The sequence below is a fragment of the Equus asinus genome, chromosome 5 (assembly GCF_041296235.1).
Source record: "Equus asinus isolate D_3611 breed Donkey chromosome 5, EquAss-T2T_v2, whole genome shotgun sequence".
NCBI classification, from domain to species: domain Eukaryota; kingdom Metazoa; phylum Chordata; class Mammalia; order Perissodactyla; family Equidae; genus Equus; species Equus asinus.
Genome location: NC_091794.1, coordinates 96734869 through 96757329, shown reverse-complemented (window position 1 = coordinate 96757329; position 22461 = coordinate 96734869). Strand labels below are relative to the sequence as shown.

The following is a 22461-nucleotide window of genomic DNA, read 5'->3' as shown; positions in this document are numbered from 1 at the left end:
GGAGAGCACAGCCTCAAAGGAAGGTAGGAAAGGGCATAGCAGGGGAGAGGGGAGCAGTGAACGTGCTGGGAGGCGTCTCCAGGCTCGGGGAGGAGCCTCACAGTGTGAGCAAGACACTCAGTGGTCCCCAAACTTTAGAGACATAGAAATCTCCTAGTGCAAGAAGTGGGAGAAATGCTTAGATAAAACAGTCTCCTGGACCTCACTGCCAGAGATTCTGATCCGTGGATCTGAGTCGGGGACCAGGAATCCAGCGTCAACAAGCTCCCTAGCAGAGTCGAATGCAGAAGGCCAGGGACCATACTGCGAGATGTCCAGCAGAAGCTTCAAGGTCAGCACAAGACTTCTCTGGGTACCCCGCCCTTCCTGATAGCCCATATTCCTGGCTCTCATTCTTCTCCCCGTGCCCGGAGACTCCGCCGAGCATCACAGGCCTCCCAGGCTCTGTTCCTGCTCTTCCCTCTGCCTGGCGTGACCTCCCCTACCTTCCTTTGCTGTGCCCCATCTCCTCCAAGAGGCCTCATCACACCTCCCCTTCCTTGGGCTCTCAGCCCACAAGGGCTCCTCTTTTGGGAGTCGGCTGAAGTATGCCTCTTTCTGAAAGCTTCCCTAACCACAGGCAAGTTTCTTTACTGCATCTATAAACTGAGGACGAAGAGCAAATGAGAGACTGTATGTAAGGAGCATTATAGGCACTCAATAAATAGTGGCTGTTGTTTTTATACAATGACATACCTATTATCCCCATTTCACAGGTGAGGAAAGTGAGGCAAAGGATTAAGAAACTTGTCCACGCTCACCCAGCTGGAAATTGGTAGCACTTGGATTCGAACTAAGGCATCAGGTCCTCAGCTTTAATCATCCAATTACACTGACTCTCACTGTGATGAGGCTCCAGGCAGACAACAGACAGCAGTGGCTGGCACCGGGCCTGGCTTGTGGTAAGTGCTCAATAAATGCTGGAGACAACCGAACTGGAAGGTTTCTACATCCAGGGAGAGGGGGAAAAATTACCCAAAGACTGCACTTATCATGATGTCTTATGCTTTTTATTTGACAAGACTTAACATCTTAAGATCTCTGATGAGAATAGGATGTAAAAAAATAATTCAGAAAAAAATTCACAATGGTGTTCCATTCAAAGCTTGGTGGGTCCGAAGCCTGTCAAGCTACTTTGATGGGGGTGACGGTGGGGTTTAACGTCAGAACGTTAAGATGGTGCGGAGATACTGGGGAACGAGGAAGGGTACAGGATGGTCGATCTGGTTCCAACCATCCTGCTTTCGTGCCCAAGCTTCTGAATCTTTCTCCATCACTCCATAACGCTGGCACCTTGAATAATGAATCTCTACCCATGAATAACTGGGAGAGAGTCAACCTAAGCAGGACTCAGTGGAAGAAATCCCTGGGTGCTATTTTCCCATCAAGGTGCCACATGGAATGGAGACCCCTCCATCCTGACTCCAAATTCTTTTTCAACTCAGGTCATTAATCTCACCTACCCTCTTTGAGCTCCATACAAAGCTTAGGTAGACCAGAAAGCCCTCCCTTTGAGCCTGGGATCTTTCTACAGAGTCAGACAGCTTTCCGCCTGAATTGCATCAACGGGGAATCCTGTGGGTCATGTTACTTCCAACAAGGATGAACTATGAAAAATTATGCTAAGTGGAATTTTCAGTCTTGTCCCCTTTCCCACAGCTGCCCAGCTTTTGGTGGCTCAGAAGTCAAGAAGACAACAGGAAAAAAGAATGCTGAACAATTCTCTAGATGGAACCAAAACTCAAGATATCAGGATTAACCCAAATCTCAGGAAAAATAAAAAGACACCCCCACTCGGGTTACAAGATACAAAAGATAACAAGAATCACCACCAAATAAGACTAGCAGGCTTTCCGGAAATGGACAATTTTCTGAAATGCTTGCCGAAACTCTTCGTTAAACACAGTATAGATTATTGGATTGATGAGGGAGTTTAAATAGCCTAGCCAGGTGAAAAAGTCAAAGAGGGCTGGGTGGATCCAGCAGGAGTCCCGGCAGAGGGGGAGGACCAGAGATGCAACAAAGAAGGGCAGCCAGCAGATGATAAAGGCCCCCAGTATGATCCCCAGGGTCTTAGTGGCTTTCCTTTCTCGAGCAGCGGAAATCCTCTTGCGTTCCAGGACGCTATCAGCAAGCTTGATTTTCACGTGGTTGAAAAAGAGAGGGGAGCCCGAATGAGACTGCCCTTCATGAAAGTTGGGGTTGAGAGAGCAGAGCGAGGACCCGGCAGAACCTGCGATGAGATGGGCTGTGGTGAAGCGCTTCCCGTACAGCGATGGCGGATTCAGGATGCGGTTCCGGGCCGCCACGTAGATCCGGCTATAGAGGATGATGAGCAACACGGATGGGATGTAGAAGGCCCCACAGGTGGAGTAGATGGTGTAGGAGATCTGAGAGGTGTTCACCAGGCAGTCTGACATCTCTTCGTGAGCTTTGGCCTGCCGCCAGAAGAGTGGTGGGATGGAGATGCAGATGGAGATGGCCCAGACAATGGCAATCATGGTGGCCGCATGGCCTGCTGTCCGGCGTTTACTGTACTCCAGCGCATCAGTGATGGCCCAATACCTGTCCAAAGCAATGACACAGAGGTGCAGGATGGAGGCTGTGCAGCACGTGACGTCAGAAGACAGCCAGATGTCACATAGGATTTGGCCAAAGCTCCAGGTACCGGTGGTGGTATATGCAATGCTGATGGGCATGACCAAGATGGAAACTAAGAGGTCAGTCGTGGCCAGGGAGCCAATGAGATAGTTGGCTGGGGTATGGAGCTTCCTGGTGAGAAAGATGGTGGTAAGCACAAAGGCGTTGGAAAGGACTGTGGCCAATGTGATGGTGGAAAGGCCCACAGCAAGAGAAATCTTGAGGGCCTGGAGGGTCCCTGGATCCCAAGCCTCTGGGGTTTCCGTCGCATTCAGGGATCTGTTGGAGCCTTCCTGGAGAAGGCCTTCCACTGACTGGTTTGGTGGGGACATTCTAGATGGCTCCCTCTTCCCACAGACTTTCACACACACAGCTCCTTCTTTCACTATCGTCCTGCTCACAGAACAAGGTCATCCTTCTGTTTCACTCGGTGGGGAGCCATCCATCAAAACAGACCACAGAGCAAAGGCCTCAAGACTTGACTATTTACAGAACACTTGAGGTGACTCCCAGCTGGTAGTTAAAAGTCTTTCCTAAACCAGATGAATTCCAAGATGTCTCACTGTTCTGGAACTCTGCCCAGCAAATGGTCAAGCCCCGTAGACACATGCCGAATTTGTTAGACATTTATCAGGGTAACAGACCAGTGTAGGCAATGCTCTGGAATTCTTGCTTTTGGCCTTTTGGCTCCCTCCAAAGTTTGAGAGATGAATGTGTTTAATGAGAACTGTAGAATAACCGCCATCCTATTCTGACAAGATTCCGGGTTTCGGGTGACCTCTGGGGAACTTTTAAAACTAGAGACAAAAAGATGTACCAGAGGATTCAGAGAAGCAGTCCAGGCAACGGCTGCCAGTTTCCCAGGTTCATCTTGACACAGCAAGAGGTACTTCACTTTGGTTCCTATCCCACTGACTGTTTGGAGCCTGAACAGACAAAACATTCCGGTTACCAAGCCTCGAAGAATGCGTGAGCTGAGAGAAGGCAAACAAACAGAGCACTGTGGGTTCACCGAGAAGGGCACATATTCGGAAGCCCTAGGGTTTAAAGAAGAAGAAAAGTCAAGAGTTAGGTTCTAGAATGACAGTCTGGACACTTGAAATTAACTGTAAGATTGAACGGATGTTGCCTGTGGCTGGCAGTGGTGTAGTGAAACTGGCAAGTGTCTCACAAGTGTCAGGAGGATGCAGAGGAAGGCAGAGTGCCCCACCCCACAGTTCCCAGAGCGGGCAAAGTTTCAGAGCTGTTGGGAGCATCCCAGGCTTTCACAAGTACACGAAATCAGCTCTGTAAATTGTGCATCAGAAATCATCTATGCATTCAGCAAGAATGGAAACGAAACAAAATAACTCTGTGCACAGAAAAAAAAAAAAAGGTCACCACGAAAGATAACCAAATGTTACAAAGAATTTCTCTAGGAATTGGGAATGGGGAGGTGACCTTTCTTCCATTCATATGAATTTTCCCAATTTCCTAAAGTGAGCATGCATGACTCTCGAAATAAAATAAAAAAAGAAAGAAAAAGAAAAACCTCCATTGTTTTGTTACACAAAGAAATTAACTGCAAAAATAAAAGCCCTGAGCACTTTTTTTAAGATTTTATTTTTCCTTTTTCTCCCCAAAGCTCCCCAGTACACAGTTGTACATATTTTAAGTTGTGGGTCCTTCTAGTTGTGGCATGTGGGATGCCACCTCAGCATGGCCTGATGAGCGGTGCTATGTCCGTGCCCAGGATCCGAACCAGCGAAACCCTGGGCTGCCGAAGCCGAGCGTGCAAACTTAACCACTCAGCCATGGGGCCAGCCCCTGAGGACCCATTTTCTTTTCTCCCTCCCATTCCCCAAAATTGTGGGTGCTTCATCTTTCAAAAATACCTGCCAGAAGAGGGGAAACAGCCTCACTTTAAGAAAACCAACCTTAAACCGCCTGCTCCAAAACTTTCCCAACGTTTAAAGGATATTTTCCCAACATCTTCCATAAAGTTCTTGCTACATTCCAGGCACTGAGTTATTTAGCCCTGGGGCTGAGTCACCCAGCCTGTGAAGTGGGAAGAATGGCCCCAACTTACAAACGAGCCAGCGATGCTCAGACAGGTGATGTCACCTGCCCAAGGTCACCCAGCGAGAAGCGAAAGAACTGGGTCCAGGGCCAGTTTTCTCTCGAAATCTCCCTTCTCCACACTGCTCCAGTCCAGGAAGAAAAGGCTCGAGGCACAAGCGCTCCCAGGAGTGAACCGGTTTGGGATGTCAAGGTGAGAGGCGGTGAGAGGCGAGAACAATGATCCGCCCTGCCCCGCCCTCGCCCCAGGCTGCACCCCAAAAGCCTCTGGCTGAAGTTTTCCTCCCACTTTGGTTCACACGGAAAATGTGAAGTCGGGTTGGACTGTTTGGAATTTTCTTCCTTCCAGACAGTCTGGGTGAGCGAGGTGCCATCATTTCTCACGGAAGGCTGTGTGCTCGCTCCATAAACCCATGCGGTCACTCCTGGGTTCCAGGCATTCCGATGACCTCATTCAGTGAAAGGCGTGGGCTCGGAATGGCCTGAGAGGCTGGTGGGTGATATCTTGGGAGGAAGGACACGGTGGATTGCCTCGGTCAGAAACGCTGGGCTGGAGCTTTGCAGGAAGCTACATGATTCCGAGGCCCGTCTCCCTGTCCTTCCCCATCCTGGACAAAGTTGGGGGAACTTCCCACAATCCAGCTGCCTTTGGAGATACAGACCGCAGCCCCATAAGCAACTACCTCTCTCCCATCACACTTCAAATCAAAATAATAATGAGATATCATTTTCACCCAGCAGAGGGTAAAAAATTCTAAATCTCATCATGTCACATGATCGGGTGAGGGTGTGGAGCAACAGGAATTGTCACCCACCGCTAGTAGAGTACACACTGGAGGAACCTCGTTAGCAAACAATTTGGTATTATCTCATAAAGCTAAAGATGTAATGACTACCTCACAACCCAGTAATTTCCCTTCCAGGGATACACGGCACAGAAACTCTCCTATGTATTCACCAGCAGACAGGAACAAGGACGGCCACTGCAGCAGTGACTGCAACAGCAAACAGCTGGAAACCACCCTCACGCTTGTCAGCACGAGAACGGTAGGACGTGGCCTATGGTGACAATGCAGTGCCACAGGGAAGCAAGACCGAGTAAACCAAGGCCGCGTGCATCCAAGTGGGTGGTTCTCACAAACCCAACACTTAGTGCCGAAGCCAGAAACGTGTGGGAAGAAACAAACTGTTTAGGGACATAAATACAGCGGCAAAGCCATAAGGAAAAGCAAGGAAACGTTAAATATAAAATTCAGGATAGTGGTTACCTTACCCCTGAGGGGAAAGGATGCGGGAATGGAATGGTGGAGGGGTTTTAAAGATATCAGTGATGTTCTATTCTTTAAGGAGGTGGTGGGTATAAGGATATTTATTATTCTTCTTCAAACCGTACGTATGTTATATATATATACATATATATATATATATATTCTTTTGTAGGGAGTGATATATTTGTAATTTTTCCTAAACAATCAATTTCGTACATTATAAAAAAAAAAAAGAACCACTCTACCAGCAATAACATTGATACATTTTGATACATTAGTACCTATTGTTATGTTTTAATCCTGAGGATGTGGGTTGTGGTCCCGGCTCTGCCACTGACCAGCAGGGTAACCACGGGCAAGCACAACTTCTCTGTGACCCCCAGTTTCTTTCTTGGTAAAACAGGAACATAAGCATAGCTGTGCTGCCCCACAGGGGTGTTTAGTAATTCCAATAAGATCACGTATGTGATGTGCTGTAAATTGAAGAGTCCTGAACAGATGTAAGGATGGTGACAAAGATGGAGGGCAGTGGCTAAAAGCATCCATTTTAAGTCAGGCAGGCTCAGGTCCCAACTCCCGCTGCTCCACTTTCTCGCTATGGCCATTGGGCAAGTCACTTACGCTCTCCCAGCCTGCACAGACTCAGTGATGAAGACGATAATCCATATCTCACAGGAGTTTGAGGAGAACTAGTAAGATCACGGATCCAAATGCCCGACACAGTAACTGATGACTTCTCTGCTTTCTCTATGATGTGTCCCACCAAATTCAGGTCTCCAGGCAACAAGCTCTCTTTTCACACCAGAAACGAGGTGTCACTGTCCATTTTGGTGAGTGATGTCTGCCACTGTCAGAACTACCAGCCATCCAGGAGCTTCTCCCCTGCCCACCACACTCCTGGGAGCCACCACAGCAGTAGCGTCTCCCCTGGAGTCCAGATCACATGGACTCCAGCCAGACCATGCACCCCCAGTTCCAGCATCTCCACAGAGGGGCAGAGGGGAAAAAGCAGGCAGACAGATCTGGGTCCCCATCCCAACTTGTGCCATGGACCACCTCTCACCACAGCTGATTGGACGGGGGTGGACACGTGACCCCAAATGAGCCAATCAGATTCTCTCTTGGGAATTTAGAATGGAGACTGTGAGCAGCTAGGCAGATGGACGATGGAGGGGGAGCAACCAGAAAGCTAAGGATCTTGAGGCTGGAGTTGGGTCACAGTCATGACCAAAGCCAGGGTGAGTTTGGGGGGAGCAGAAAAGCCATAAGGAAACAAAGAAAACACGTCCGCAGAGAGAGGCAGGAGAATGGACCAGACAGAGAAAGCAGAGAGCGAGGGGAACCACCTGCCTTCCTGTCCTTGGATGTCCACGAGCGACCTCCATCCCCAGGAAACCTCATTTGTACCAACTCATACTTTTCCTAGTTGAGCCAATTCAAATGGACAGAGCAGGCCCTGAGATACAGTAAAAAACAGAGGATTTTCAGTTCCTTCCCACCAAACAATCGTTACCGTGGGACGTAAGGCCATTTCTCCTCCTGGGCTTTCCTTCCTGCTCTGTAAAGTGGGGCAAGAGCACCTTTCTCCTGAATGGCTATGTGGATTAGGTGATGGAGGGATGACAGGCCGGCACAGGGGCTGCCACCCAGCAGGTGTTCTTTTAATCATTCTTTACTAAAACTTCCCACCCAGGGCACATTCCGTTTGCAGGAAGATCAGTCACCTCCCCTTTCTGAAGGATCTTTATTCTGACTAAGTGAGTCATAAAACCTTGCCAGAAACAAAGAAGATGTATGGGTTTAATGCATCCTCAGAAGCCAGGCTCATCCTTTTAGAGGAAAAAAACCCAAGGCTCTGTGATAAAGATTTGCGGCAGGAGAATAAATCCCCCACAGAGGAATTCATGTCTGTTCTTTCTCTAGAAGCTGTGTGGTATGCTTGAGTGAGCCCTGGATGGGAAATCATTCTCCACAAATCTGAAGAGTGCGTTACATTTTACAAAGTGCCTCCCCAGCTGTTACTTCATCTCGTCCTCTCTACTGCATGGCACCTCCCACAGCCTTGGGTTTCTCCTCTGTAAAACCAGGGTATCAAGTCTATCTCCCAGGGTTTTCATGAGGGCAAAATAAAATATGTGGGGGAGACTGAAAAGTTTTAACATGGAGGTGTGTGTATGTATCTATCTATCCATCCATCCATCTAACTCTAAGTGCAAGTTTTGAAATCTAATCAGTTTCTTTTTTTGTGAGGACTGGCCCTGAGCTAACATCTATTGCCAGTCTTCCTCTTTTTGCTTGAGGAAGATTGTCCCTGAGCTAACATCTGTGCCAATCTTCCTCTATTTTGTATGTGGGACGCCGCCACAGCATGACCTGTTAAACGGTGTGTAGGTCTGCACCCGGGATCCGAACCCACGAACCCCAGGCCGCCAAAGCGGAGCACGTGAACTCAACCACTATGCCACTGGGCCAGCCCCTCTAATCAGTTTCTTGAGCAAGTCAATCTTTCACCTCAGTTTCTCTAATTATAGAATCTGGAAAATGTAGAAAATAAAAAGTAGCCAAACCCCTGACCCAGAACTTCCACTCCCAGTGATACGCCCAACAGAAACATGTACCCATGTCCGCCAAAAGACGTGTGGACGAATTGTTCATAACGGCACTACTTAACAACCCCAAACCGGAAACTACACAAACATCAAGAGTAGAATGGATAGGGGCCAGCTCCGTGGCCGAGTGGTTAAGTGCACACGCTCCACTTCGGCGGCCCAGGGTTTCGCCAGTTCGAATCCTGGGTGTGGACATGGCACCGCTTGTCAAGCCACGCTGAGGCGGCGTCCCACATGCCACAACTAGAAGGACCCACAACTAAAAATATACAACTATGTACTGGGGGGCTTTGGGAGACAAAGGAAAAATAAAATCTTTAAAAAAGAAAAAAAGAGTAGAATGGATAAAGAAATTGTGGCACATTCATACAGTAGAATATTGTACAACAGTGAGAATGAACCCCAGCTCCCAGCTACACAAGACCACACGGACGACTCCCCCAGACACAACGCAGAGCAGAGGAAACTCAACATTATGATGCCACGTGTCATTCAAACTTCATAAAGTTCAAGAACAGGCAAAAGTGACCCCCACTGCCGGCAGTCCTGCTGGTGTGCTGCCCTGGAGGGGAGAATGCAATGACTGGGAAGGAGAACAAGGGACTTCCGGGTGCCGGTCACGTGCTGTTTCTTGAGCTGGGTGTGCTCACTTTGTGAAAATTCATCAGGCTATATCCTTGTGTGTGGGGCACTTTTGTTTTTGTAAAAAGTTTACCCCCCAAAATAGGGTTAAGTGCCTAGGAATCTTAGGTCCCAGTTCTGCTGGTCAAAGGGAGACCTGGGGCTCGTCATTGAACCTCTTGGAGCTCAGTTTCTTCATGTGGAAAATGGGGACGATACAGTACCAATGTCATATGGCTGTTATGTTTGAGAGAGCTGAGCAGCAAGCACTGGCCATACAGGAAATGCTCCATAAATTATAGCGAGTTATAATTAACAGTCTTTCTGTGGCAAACAAGATTTAGAAGGAACTTTTTATTTTTGGCGGAAAAGCAGCCCTGAGCTAACATCTGCCAATCCTCCTCTTTTTGCTGAGGAAGACTGGCCCTGAGCTGACATCCATGCCCATCTTCCTCTACTTTCTATGTGGGATGCCTACCACAGCATGGCTTGATGAGCACTGCCATGTCCACACCCGGGATCCGAACCGGCGAACCCCAGATCGCCTACATGGAACGTGTGCACCTAACCGCTGCACCACTGGGCCAGCCCCTGGAATGAACTTTTTAAGTGACATAATCCAGTCTAATCAGCCGAGATGGCTGATGCCCAGAGAGGTGGGTGCCTCGCCCAAGATCACATAACCAAGTTCAGCGTCCCCCCCAGCTCAGCTCAGCGCTCCTACCACCCCAACTGCCCCCACCCTCCTCTATCCAAAGGAGTATATTTCTTGTCCCTCAATTCGGGGTTCAGTATGGACTAGCCATAGCCAAGAGAATGAGGCACAAGTGACAGGGAGCCAGTTCCAAATTTAGACCTCGAGAGGCTGTGCATGTTTCCACCTGCACTCCGCCTTCTCCGTCAGAAGAACACGTGTGGGCTAGCCCACTGGGCCTGAGGGGCGAGACGAAGACGCGGGGGGCAGAGCTGCCCCAGCCAAACCCAACCTAGAACAGAGATCCTCAGTGGACTGGCCGGTGCAGGTGTGAGCCCAGCAAGGATCTGCAGAAACGCCCGGCCAATTTCAGATTGAATCAGCCAGTCTCCAGATGCACAAGTTGTAGTAACAAATGTTGCTGTTTTAACCCACTGAGTCTGGGGGTGGCTTGTTACACAGCAACAGCTGACTGATACAGTCCTCTCATTCCCTGAATTACTAGATTCTGTCAGTTCTATTGGCTAAACCTAACTCTGCCACAGCTCTTTTCTCCCTTCTCTACCCCTGCCGCCACCATCCTTTGCAGGCCACCATCTTCTCCGGCATAAATGGTCTCCCTGCCTCCACTCCTGCCCCTTCTCTATTCACTCATCAATCACACCCAGAATCTTCCTTTTAAGTAAAAGTCTGAGCATGTCACTCCCCTAATATCCTTGGTGGCTCCCACTGCACCTGGGATTCAGTCCCAGCTCCACAGCTTGCTTTAAGAGACCCTTCATGAACTGGCCTTTACTCACACTGCCGGTGTCATCTCCTGACCTGGCTGGCCATGACCCTCACATTCTAGCCACACCGATCTGCTTGTTGTTCTGCCAGCCCCCTGCTGCCAAATCTGTGCCCGTGCTGCTTCCCGCTCTGAACCTTTGTCCCTGCTGCGTCCTCTGCCTGGAAAGGATCCTCTCCTCAGCCCTCTGGCTGCCTGAGTCCAAGTGGCCCTGCAGGAGAAACTCTGGCATCTCCCAGGAAGCCTTCCCCAACCTCCCCAGCCCGGCGTGGTTAGGGCCCCCTCTCCTGGACGCCCACCACCCCAGCTCTCACCACACTGGCCTGTCTCCATTGCTAGCCCTTAGTGCAGGGACCATGTCTTATTTAACCCCACAGCCCTGACACCTGGCCCAGAGCAAGAGATCAATAAATGCCTATGAAGGGCTGCGTGAAGTGGTGAGGAAGGGCCCTGAGAATGGAGCACTGGACTGGGAAGGGAGCCCTGGGCTTCAGCTTGGTGCTGCCACCAACCCTCTGTGACCTCAGATAAGTCAGTTCCTCCTCTGGGCCTCAGTTTCCCCATCTTGCAAATGAGAGGGTGGGACCAGACCAGAGATTCTCCTGCTGTGCATCAGACTCACCTGGGGGAGCCTTAAAAAAATCCAAATACTGTTAAAAAAATACCGACGTCCAGGCCTCACCCCCTGAGGTGTAGAGCCCAGGCATGGCAATTTTTCAAAGCTCCCCAAGTGTTTGTAAGGTGCAGCCAGGATTGAAAACCGCTGGCCGGGATGATCGCTGGTTAGCTTCATCATGACAATCTGGTTATCTTAAAAAATCAAAGACAGGCAAAGCCTGTCATCAAGGCCTCCGCAACAGGGAAGTGTGAGGACGCAAGCCCTTCCTGCTGGTAGCCTTGCACCGGCTCACGACCCGCCTTCAGCAGGAAGGGACCACCTTGAGCAACTAAACGCGCCGTCCAAAGCCTCCTGCCTTTGTGGTGACCGAGTCACTGGATCCTTCTGTGCTTGTGGGAAAGTGGGCGAAGGGGTTGTCACCTCTCACCACCGGCCCCTAATACTGCCCCTTGGGGCAGAGACAGTATCACCATTTTACAGATGGAGAAACTGAGGTGCAGAGAGGTAACAGGCCTAGCCCCTCTCCGCACAGGTACCACGTGGCGCAGCTGGGATTGACAGCCAGCGCTGAGAAACTCCAACAGCCACTACTGGCCACCTGTGACCACCGAGCGCTTGAAACTTAGCCACTGAGATGTGCTGTGAGTGTCAAACACTGGGCTTCCAAGACTTAGCTCAAAAAAAAGAATGTAAGATGTCTCACTAATAATTTTTTAAATTGGTTACGTGATGTTTTGGATATACTGGGTAAATAAAATATCTAATTGAAATTAACTTCATTTTTTTCCCTTTTTTCACATGGCTACCTCTCAATGTTCTAAACCTAAAATTGCATTTGTGGTTGGTGCTATATTTCTACTGGATAAGCGGCTTCAGAACCAGCGGTTCTCGACAGGGGAGATGGCGCCCCCTAGGGGTCCTCTTGGGACTCTGTCCTCAGGGAACTCAAGGCCGTCCACCAGAGGGGCTGGGAACAGCGCTGGGCGCTGCGTGGGCAGGGGCTGGAATATTAGCAGCAGTAAAGTAACGGCCAACAGTATTAAGAGCGTACTATTTCCCAGGCGCTGCTTTCAGCACTTCCCCCAAATCCAATCATTTAAGTCTGACCACAACCCTCTGAAGTCTGTCCTATTATTATTATTCCCACATCCCAGGAGAGGGAACTGAGGCTCAGAGAAATGGCCTGCCTAAGGTCCCGGAGCTAGGACACTGTAGATCTAGGATTGGAACCGGGGCTTGCTCGACTCCATGCTCCACCTCGCATAACAGGTGCCGAGCGAAGGCAGGTCCACCGCCTTCTTCACTCCACACTGGCCTGCACACATTCAGAACGTCTTTACTGGGTACCTGTTCTCTGCCAGGCTCCATCACGCTCCCACACGGGCTCTCCCTGCTGCTGCACTCAGCCCGCCATCCTCAGCTGCCTTCTCAGCACAGAACAGAGAGAAGCAGGGAGCGTGGCTGCCGCCGTGCATCCCACACCTGAACATGCACACGCACGACCTAGGGTTCTCACGAAAAACACAGGTTCTGATCCTTGGGGCTGGAGCAGGACCCGAGATTCTGCATTTCCAACCAGCTCCCAGGTGATGCTGAGGCTCCACGGACCACACTGAGCTGTGCAAGTGATAATAGTAATGTCAGTCCTAGGAGTTAAGAAGGATCTCAGAGTGTCAGAGAGGGAAGGACTCTTAGGAATCATCTAGTCCAACTCCCTCATGGTGCTGACAGGGAGAGAGGCTCAGAGAAGGTAAGACACTTGCCCAAGGTCACACAGTGAGTTACAGGCAGAGACCAAATCTTCAGACTGCCATCAGTGCTCCTTCCACTGCCTCCCACTTGCAGCAGGAATTTGAGACTGAGGACAGAAGTATCCAGAGGTTCCACGCCCATTTCACACCGTATGCCTTTGGCATTTTCAAATCCTCCCCCCAGCTCCCCTCTGAGTTTCCACACTAGGGGAGTAATCCTGGGAGCAGACTGGCGGGGCAGACCACTCTGCAACAAGCTGTAGGGCTGCACCCCCGGCCCTTGAGCTCAAGCCACTCCTCCCCGCCAGATGCTACGCATCTGGGTCCCCCAGGGCACTTGAGCTGACGGAGTGAAACCATCTTCAGGACAGAGGAGGGGCTGTCTTCTGCAGACTGGGTAAACAAGGTACTAACAATAGGAATTCATTTCCTAGAAATTAAACACTGAATTTGTTAGTGTTTACAACATCCAAACCTGCTATTCACCATCTGTTCTCCCCGTCGGGAGGCACAACACAGCCGTGATTACCAGCACCAGCTTTGGAGTCAGGTAGACTGAATTTGCTTCCCAGCTCTGCGACCTTGGGCAAGTTTCCCAACCTCTCTGAGCCTGTTTCCTCAAGCATGCAATAGCTATTGACTTAAAGCCTACCACGTGCTGGCATGAGCAACACAGATGCGGACCCTGCTCTGAGGAAGACTTATAGGGGCCCTGGCCCTGGAACCTGGAACTACAGACGTGAGCAAGGATGACAGCGGAGCACGCAGGGAGCCAGGGGAAAGTGGGAGGGACAGGTACCCTGCGGCACCCTGCGATCCCCCTCTGAAGTGGCTTTGAGGCTGAGCACTGGATGATGGATAGAATCAGCGTGTGAAAAGGCACCTAGTCCATGGGACTGAAGCTTGGAGAACCCTGCCTCCACGCACCCATTTCCTATTGCTTACCTGTCCAGAGGTGGCTCAGCCCAGCCCCTTCCTCTCATCCTCCCACTCACCTGCGCTCAGCAAAAGGTGCCCCCGCCAGCTCGGCTGAGACCTCCTCCGGCAAAAACACTGTGGTTCACTCACTCCTCTGAGCCTTTGCACAGGCTATTCCCTCTACCTGGAATGCCCTTCCTCTCATCTCCTCCACCCTTTCTGGAGGTTTCTCTGGACCCTAGGGATGGAACTGATCACTCCCTCCTCCCCGCCCCACTGGTCTTATTACCCGTCACACTGGACTCCCTCGACAGGGCTCACTTGCCGATGGCCTGTCTCCCTGTCGGACTTGAGTTCCTGAAGGGCAGGGAGACATGTGTGCCGTGGAGCCCAGCGACCTCTGTGCGGGGTACCTGTCCCCGTCATCCACCCCTCCAACTCCAACTTCACCCTCGGGACCGAATTCAGTGGTCTCCACCCCTTCTACCCGAGTGGGGCCAGCCTCTGCTCCAGGCCGGCCAGTGCCTCCCGTTTCTGCTCCACACGGTGCCTCTCTCGTCCCCCTGCAGCCCGGTGCCTGGGCTCACTCTCCCGGCGAGATGGCGCAGGGATCTGGTCTTGTTCACACGCACGTTTCGGCTTGATACTTCCAGCGGTTCAGTAACGAGTCACTCAGAGAATGAATGAGGGGTCAGCCCCGTGGCCGAGTGGTTAAGTTCACGCACTCTACATCAGTGGTCCAGGGTTTCACCAGTTCGATCCTGGGTGTGGACATGGCACCGCTCAACAGGCCATGCTGAGGCAGCATCCCACATGCCACAACTAGCAGGACCCACAACTAAAAAAAAAAATATATATATATACAACTATGTACCAGGGGGCTTTGGGGAGAAAAAAAAAAAAAAAAGAATGAATGAAAGACTGACAGTTTTACCTTTGACGTCCCTCTCTGTACCTCTGGCCCCAAATGTCCTTTGGTCATCCCTCCTGGATGTCCCACAGGGGCCCCAAACTCAATGGAGCCACCCTCCTACTCATCCACACCAGCCCCTCCCGTTTCCTCTTGGGGAGGCCTTATCCTGTTCTTCTTCACCCATCCTCAACCCTTACAATCCCCCCTCCCTCCCTCTCCTCCCCAGCATTTAACCACTTACTCCTCTTTTATGAATGAGGAAGCTGAGGCTCGGAAGGGTAATGCAACGGGCTCAAGGTCACACAGCAAGTAAGCGGCCAGGTCCAGGGCCTTGCTCTGAACACCGCAGACTCCCTCCCTAGCCTGACCTCTCACTCCCCTACAGGTTCTGTCTCCTCTCCCCTGACATCTCCACCCACATTTGGGGCATTCGTGTCTTGGTTCAGAACAACAGACTGCCCTCCGCCTGGAAGAGCAATCTTTCCCTTTATATGTATCTAGCATAATCTGCTCTCTGTTCTCTGAGGCCCTTCTCAAAAGCCACTTCCTCCAGGAAGCCTTCCCTGGTCAACCAGATGCAAAACCGCCTCCTTTAAACCCTCTCCTGACTCGAGGTTTGTCTGTGCCTCTTAATGCTGGAAGCTCCTTGAAGAACTTCCTATTCCCTCCCCACTCCAGAGCCCGGTGGGCTCCAGTCAATACAGAACAACTCGTCTAGTAAGGTTCGAACGAGCCCTGGAGAAATAACAGCCTTCCTTCTCCCCTGTTTGAAGCTCTGCAATGGCTTCCCTATCAGAATGAAATCCAAACTCCCCACCATGGCCGACCAGGCCCTATGTTACCTGGCCCCGGCCCCCAGCCACCTCTCTGACCCCATCTCTTACCAGCTGCCCCCCCTAAATTTCACCTCTTCCGCAAGGCTTTGACCAGCCAACACACAGCAGCTCTCATCCTCCACCAGAACCTCCTGCTCTGTGCCCATTCGAGCACTTAACTCTATCTGATATTTTCTGCTTGTTTGTTTACTGCTTGTCCCCCCACCCCAACACACGCCTTCTGTCTAGAATCCCCAGGGCCTGGAACAGTGCCTGATAATTAGCAGATGGGTCTCCAGCCTGAGGAGCCATCCGGGCTGGAGACACATTTATGAGTCACGTGCACAGAGGTGGTAACTAAAGCCAGTGGGGTGGACGGGATCACCCGGGAAGAGCGTCTACTACGAGGAGAGGAGCGCTCGGGAGAGCAGAGCAGCTCCCGGCTGCAGAAAGGAGGACTGCGAACACAAGAGACGACGAAGGAGGGAAAACATGACGCGATTAAGCCACAGGGGCCAGGAGAGGAGTTTCCAGAAGGAAGGAGTGGTCAGCAATGTCAACTGCTGCTGAGAGAGCAAGGTAAGAGCTGAACAGTGAATTCAGCTTCCTGAGGACACTGGTGACCCTGGCAGGCCCCTGCCCCTCAGGCGGGAGCCATCTGTGCAGTGAGGGACCTCTTAGGTCCTGGGAACTCCCAGCTCTGAGAGTCTGTATTTCTGCTCATATTCACATCACTCTCACCAAAAAGTAGTCATCCATGTGTGGCCTAGGAGGAACGGGATGACCGGTGTCCCCACCCTCATTATTTATCCATCGGGTAACTGACTAACTCTGAGGAAGCCCCTCTGTATTTCTGGCCCATCCGAGGCACCACGGGGAGAGGAGGCCCCAGGCCATGCCAGGCCCGTCCAGCTGGCCAGCCCCCTCCCTCTTATGCCATCCACTAGGTCCTGGCTTCCCAGATGCCTCCACGGCAAACCACCCACTTCCCCCATCAGCTGGACAGGACCAAAGGCTGGAGAAGGCCCAGCTGTCCAAGTGGCCTTGCTGGCTATTGTTGGTAAAGGGTCCCTTGATGTCCTTGAGGGGAAGGCTGAGACCTGGCCTGGTGGCTGTGCCGTCCAGAGGAGAGCACAGACCCACAACGTGTGCTGGGTTAGAAAACACTGGAGGCCGATTCCAGGAAGGAGATGGAGAGGTGGCTCCTCCTAACCAGAGCGATGATGGCCACTAAAGACCAAGCTGTTGCGCAGGGCAGGTCCTGTGCTGGGCTATGGCCCCATTTGACTTGCACAGAGAGCCTGTGAGGCCAGCATTCTTATCCCCATTTCACCTGGGAGGAAACCAAGGCTCAGAGAGGTTAAACTCGCTTTCCCAAGGTCACACAGCCAGGAAATAGCCAAGTCCTCTTTGCTAACAGAGTCAGTCCACCTGAGAGCCCCTGCTCCTGATCCTTGAACTTCCCCAGAGGTAGAGAGGCAAGGGACCTCAGTCATATTCTCTTACAAGCAGGGTGACCTTGGGCAAGGTTTATTCCCCACCACTCTCCCCATCTGCAATAAAGCAGATTTCTTAGTGCCCTTCCAGTTCGGATGTTATGTGATTAGCTAGGATTTGCACAGAACCTTACAGTTTATAAAAAGGCATCCATACGGCATCTCACTTATTCCCATGGATCCGCGGGGTGGAGGAAGTATGCCCTCCATTCGATAGAGGTGCAAACTGAGGTTCGAAGAGCGGCAGTGACCTGCCCAAGATCACAGAGCAAGTCAGGGCTCCGGGTCCGGAAGCCGAGGCTCCGCACTGAACGCTGCTTCAACTCCCTTTAGAGGGGGGCGGCCCCCCGCGGGCGGCGCGCGGACCTGGCCTGCAGGGGGCACGCCCGGCTTCCCGCAGCCACCTGGGGCCACATGGGGGCGTCGCAGCCCCCTGCCCGGGGGCGCACCTCCCGCGCCTCCAGCTCTCGCCCTGGCGCGGGGCACCCGGCACGCGCTCCCGGGACCCCGCAGACGCCTCCGGGCGCCGCCTCGCCCACCCTCCATCCGGTGGCTCCGGACTGGGCTCCCCTCGGGCTGGGCCGGTGCTCCGGGCCCCCCGCCCCGCGCGCACCCCCCGTGCAGGGCGTCGAGAGGAGGGACGCCCCTGCCCTGCCCCGTGCGCCCTTGCCCTGCCGGGCGGCACTGGGCTCCGAGCGCTTACCCGCTGCGCCGCACGCAGGTGCTGCCCCTGGCGCGCCCTCCCCGCTCCGGCTCCGGCTTCCTCGCGCCGCGGCCGCCGCCTCTCCGCCGCTCGCGCCGGGCTCCGCGCACCGCCCGCCCCGGGCGCTCCCGCCCCTCCCGCGGCCCCTCCCTGCGCCCTGCGGCTCGGTCTCCGCGGCCCCTTCCCGCGCGCGCCGCGCCTCCGCGGCCCCTCCCGCGGCTCCTCCCCGCCAGGCTCCCTCCCCGCTCGGCCCCCGCCCGCCCGGAGGGAGGCTCGGCCCCTTCCAGTCCCGGCCTGTGGGCAGCTCCGAGCCCCAGCCCCAGGGGTGGGTGGGCGCCCCGGAAAGGAGGTGGCAAAGGTCCCAGCCCAGGGCTCCCTCGTCCCCACCTGTTGGAGAGCGGATGGGCTGGGTCTGGAGCAGGGGTGGTGAGAGGGGGCGGTGAGAGGGGGCCCAGGCCTAGAGACCCTTGCTTTCAGCCTAGCCTCCCCGGGCCACCCCTACCTGTGCTCATCCCTAGTTGGGTTTTTTTTCTTCATTTAACAAACGTTTGCAGATCTTCTGTGTGTCAGGCTTGTTGTAGGCCCTGGGATCTGGCAGTGAGCAAACAGATGTGGACCCAGTGGAGCTCCCGGGCATGCCGTCAGTGGAACACAGGAAATGTGTACAGAGGTAAGTGGGGTGAAGGACGACAAGGCAGGAAGGCAGAGAGAGAGTGAGGTGGAGGCTTCCCTGGGAAAGTGCCATCTGAGCAGAGACAGGGAGCGAGGAGTGGGCCCTCAGAAATGCGGGGACACGGCAGGCATTCCAAGCTTGGGACAGCCAGGCTAAGACCCTGGGGGGCAGTGACCAGTGGGTTCTGGGGCGGAGTCAATAGAAGGAGTTGAGATCAGAGAGGCAGAGGACTCTCCCTCATTCACACAGCAGATTCTAAGCGCAGGCCCCAACCCCCCAGTTCCAGCAGATGTTGGGGGTGCTGAGATGAATCTGCCCGGTTCCAGAGAACCAGGGTTGAGAGAAGACTGGAGCACAAAGAGGAGGACCGAGGAGCGTCCACTGAAGAGCCGCAGCCCCGGGCGAGTCTCATGTCCACGTTTCCCGCAGCTGGGGTGGAGCTGGCCTTCTACACCTCAGGGGCATTTGTCTTGTTCTTCGCGTATTTCGAAGCCTTCTTATTAAGTGCATCCACCCTTAGGACTGTTCTGTCTTCCTGATGAGTTGACCCTTTGTCATTCTGAAGTGACCCTCTGTCCCCTGGCAGCAGTTCTGTGAAGTCTCCTTAGCTGGGTGTAGGGAGAGGCCAGAAGCACCCACTGCCGCTGGTTTATTTACAGCCCACGCAGCTGGTTCACATCTGGTTCCCCAAACTCAGCAGCTCCTCCTTGGTTTCTTGTTAGTGTCCTTCTGTGTCCTCTGCACCACAGATTCCCTACCCACCTGGCGCCCCTCCTTTCTCCATGCTTCCCCCTCCCCGCTCACCATCTGATGATTGGTCTGGAGCCTTCATCTCTCTCAATCTCTCTTTTTTGGAAGGCTGTGATCAATGGTCATTAATAATGCAAAAGTTCTTTCTGTCTTGGTGTGAGTCCCAGGCAAATAGATGGGGAGTTATCCGCAGCCACACCTCGGCCTTCTCCCCTCTGCTCAGGCCCTGGGCTCTTGTCCGAAATAGGAAATCGGGAAATTGAGCAATGCCAAATGGAGGCATCTCCCAAACTGGGTGCTGCCGCTGATACCCCAAGTTGAACAGTCATAGAGGAGGAAGGGGTCCCGTCCACACAGCCAAAGCATCTGCAGCTGCCACCAGGGGCCCAGCCTGAGATCCTGCTGTTGGGGAATTCACCCGGCAGAGTGAATATAGACATACCCCGGGTGTGTGTCCTCCCTGAAAAGACCCCACAGCCCAGCAGCTGCCCTGACCAGGGTGAGGAACAGAGGGGGAGGAGAGAGCGCAGTCCTGGGGCAGCATCTCAGCACGCTTTGGTGAAGCTTACCTCGTTCAACAACAAAAGCAGCTGGAGACGCAAATGCCCTTGGAGGGCTGGTCCGAGGAAGAGGCTAGGTCTGCTGGAGCGCGCTCACCTCAGCCTCCAGCCCTCCCCCTGCCCGGCGGATGTGTGAGCGCAGTCCCCACTCTCAGGAAGCTCACAATCCAGGAGAGAAAACCCACACGCGGTTAAGTACAGCACCGGGTGGGGGCAGGGGGACCAAGGGGCTGAAAGGAGAGCACGCCCCAGCTGGGGGCTGGGCGAGGGCAGCTCCTGCTGAACCTTGAAGGTGAGTAGGAGGCACTCCAGCACGGCGGGACTGGAAGGCGAGAGGTTCCGGCGGAAGGAACAGTATGTGCAAAACACGGAGGCTAAAGGGAGAATTTGGTTGGGGGAACCACAAGTCTGTAGATATTGCTAGAGCCGGGGGAAGCGGTCAAGATGAGGCTGGAGGAGCAGGCAGGGGCCAGCTCATGAAGAGCCTTGAATGACAGGTGAAGGAGCCTGGGCTTTCTCCCGAGAGCCACGGGGGAGGCAGGGAAGGGCTTTGAGGGAGGCAGCGGCATGACTGGAGAGGGCGGTTGCTGTCCCTGGTCCCCTAGACTCTGAGCCCCACGTGGGCATCATCTGCAGTTCCATCACCATCCCCATCGCAGCTGACACGACGAAAAAGCCTGGAGCAATTCCCTGGTCAGCTTCCTGCCCCGTCCACACCATCCTCTGCTTCACTGAGCAGGCTCCCCAAAACGCGGGGACCCCCTGCCCGGACATCGCCAGGCCCTCCCCTCTCCCTTCTGAGGAGCTCCCCACTGCCTTGTCCTGTCATTCCAGGCGCTTCCCAGTCTGTTCCCATTCTCTAGGTCCTGCCTTCTCAAACCCGGCTCGCACTTTTCCTTCCATCTGGAAAGCTCTGATCCCTGTTTCCATTGGTCAGAATCCCCCTCCTTTCCAGAATCTTTCATACCTCCTTGGTGTGGCACAACTCATCCCTCAGGCCCAGCTCCCACTCTCCTTCTCTGTGGGTCCCTCCCCTTCCTCCAGAGCGGAAGTCATGGCTCCCTGCTTGGAGGTCCGATGCAGAGTGTGGGTTAAAAATGATGGTGACCAATAAAAACTAGACTATTGGTGGTGAACATGATGCAGTCTATACAGAAACTGATATATAATAATGTACACCTAAGTTACATGATGTTATAAGCCAATATGACCTCAATAAAATAATTTTTTTAAAAAAAGAGATGGGGCTAGCCCGGTGGCACAGTGGTTAAGTGCGCACGTTCCACTTCGTCGGCCTGAGGTTCACTGGTTCGGATCCCGGGTGCGGACCTGGCACCGTTTGGCAAGCCATGCTGTGGTAGGCATCCCACGTATAAAGTAGAGGAAGATGGGTACGGATGTTAGCTCAGGGCCAGTCTTCCTCAGCAAAAAGAGGAGGATCGGCAGCAGTTAGCTCAGGGCTAATCTTCCTCAAAAAAATGTAGGCCCAGTGATCAGACTGGGTTTGAACCCAGATTTCACCACTCGGTAGCTGTGCAACCCTGGACAGGTTATCTAAATTCTGTGAGCCTCAGTTTGCTCATGTGTACAATGGTCACAATAACAGTACCTGCTTCATGGGGTTAGGATGAGGGCCACCTTGAAACCACGCATCCACAGTACATAGTGCGTGCCTGGCACACGGTAAGCTTCCATGAGTGCCCCCATTCCTGTGATTGTAGTTGGGATGCCCCACTTTTCTCAATTATTTGTGTCCATCTCCCCCAACATTATGAGTTTCAGAGGGTAGGGGTTATTCACCCAGGTATGCCCCATGCCCAGCCGTGGGTCTGGCACCTTGTAGGCATTTAATCCAAGATTGATGAATGGCTGGCTGGCTGGCTGGCTGGCTAAAGGAATGAAAGAAGCAGCCCCCAGCCCCTCCAGCTCCTATAGAGGCCCCCTTCACTTGGGAGGTGGGAGCCAGACTTGCCCTTTTCTGAACAGGGTTGAAGGAATCATGTGTCAGGGGAGTAGTGTCTGGGGCAAGCTTTATCAACAGACAGTCTGTGGTTTGCAGTTTCTTCAGGGGAGAGCTGTCTAGACGGAGGGGACATCTGTGCAGGGGAGGGGCGGGGACTGCCTGGGAGTCAGAGCCCTGCGAGGGGCTCTCAGGGAGCCGGAAGCCCAGCGTCTCCCTCTTTTCTTCCTTCCTCCCAGCTCGGGATCCGGCTGAACAAGTTTGCCGCCTGCCCCCAGCGGTGGGAATTAGTTCACTGCCTGGGCCTGGGGCCAGCAAAGGGGGCACAGCCTGGCCCCTGGGAGGAAAGGACCAGTGTGTATTTCCACTAGATGAAGCAACAGAGAAGTTAAGTGACTTTCTGTTGCAAGGGTAGTGACAGGGTGGGACCTCAGTTCCATCTGGCCCCAGGCCTGTGCTCCTCTCTGTGAATCACACGTCTAGTCAACAAATATTTTGAGCGCCTTCTCTTTGCACAAGGCCGTGATAAGTGGTGCAGGGCCAGCAAGGATAATTAAGATGTGATTTCTAGGGCCAGCCCGGTGGCG

General features: G+C 53.1%; 1 protein-coding gene and 1 long non-coding RNA gene across 6 annotated transcripts; one reads left to right on the top strand and one right to left on the bottom strand.

Annotated features, from left to right (window-relative positions):
- Positions 1 to 1027: 1027 nt before the first annotated feature.
- On the bottom strand, positions 1028 to 18550 carry HTR1D (5-hydroxytryptamine receptor 1D). Of its 3 annotated transcripts, none has more exons than XM_070510716.1 (2): positions 18434 to 18550; positions 1028 to 3716 (listed from the first exon to the last, which is right to left on the bottom strand). In XM_070510716.1, the coding sequence occupies exon 2, from the start codon at positions 3009 to 3011 to the stop codon at positions 1881 to 1883; it is 1131 nt and encodes a 376-aa protein (XP_070366817.1). In that variant the 5' UTR covers positions 3012 to 3716; positions 18434 to 18550; the 3' UTR covers positions 1028 to 1880. The 3 variants fall into 3 exon arrangements, with proteins under 3 accessions (XP_070366817.1, XP_014710581.1, XP_044625906.1); XM_014855095.3 differs by lacking the exon at positions 18434 to 18550 and adding an exon at positions 17932 to 18067; XM_044769971.2 differs by lacking the exon at positions 18434 to 18550 and adding an exon at positions 4748 to 5818.
- LOC106839991 (uncharacterized) lies at positions 15963 to 21145 on the top strand. Of its 3 annotated transcripts, none has more exons than XR_006527638.2 (3): positions 15963 to 16311; positions 18486 to 18601; positions 18885 to 21138. It is a non-coding gene; the product is annotated as an uncharacterized lncRNA (long non-coding RNA). The 3 variants fall into 3 exon arrangements; XR_001400280.3 differs by having other exon boundaries at positions 15967 to 16311; positions 18502 to 18601; positions 18885 to 21145; XR_006527637.2 differs by lacking the exon at positions 15963 to 16311 and adding an exon at positions 18134 to 18256 and having other exon boundaries at positions 18502 to 18601.
- Positions 21146 to 22461: the final 1316 nt, after the last annotated feature.

Coding starts and splice junctions, on each gene's coding strand:
- HTR1D (XM_070510716.1), bottom strand. CDS start 3,011: ATGTCCCCACCAAACCAGTCAGTGGAAGGCCTTCTCCAGGAAGGCTCC.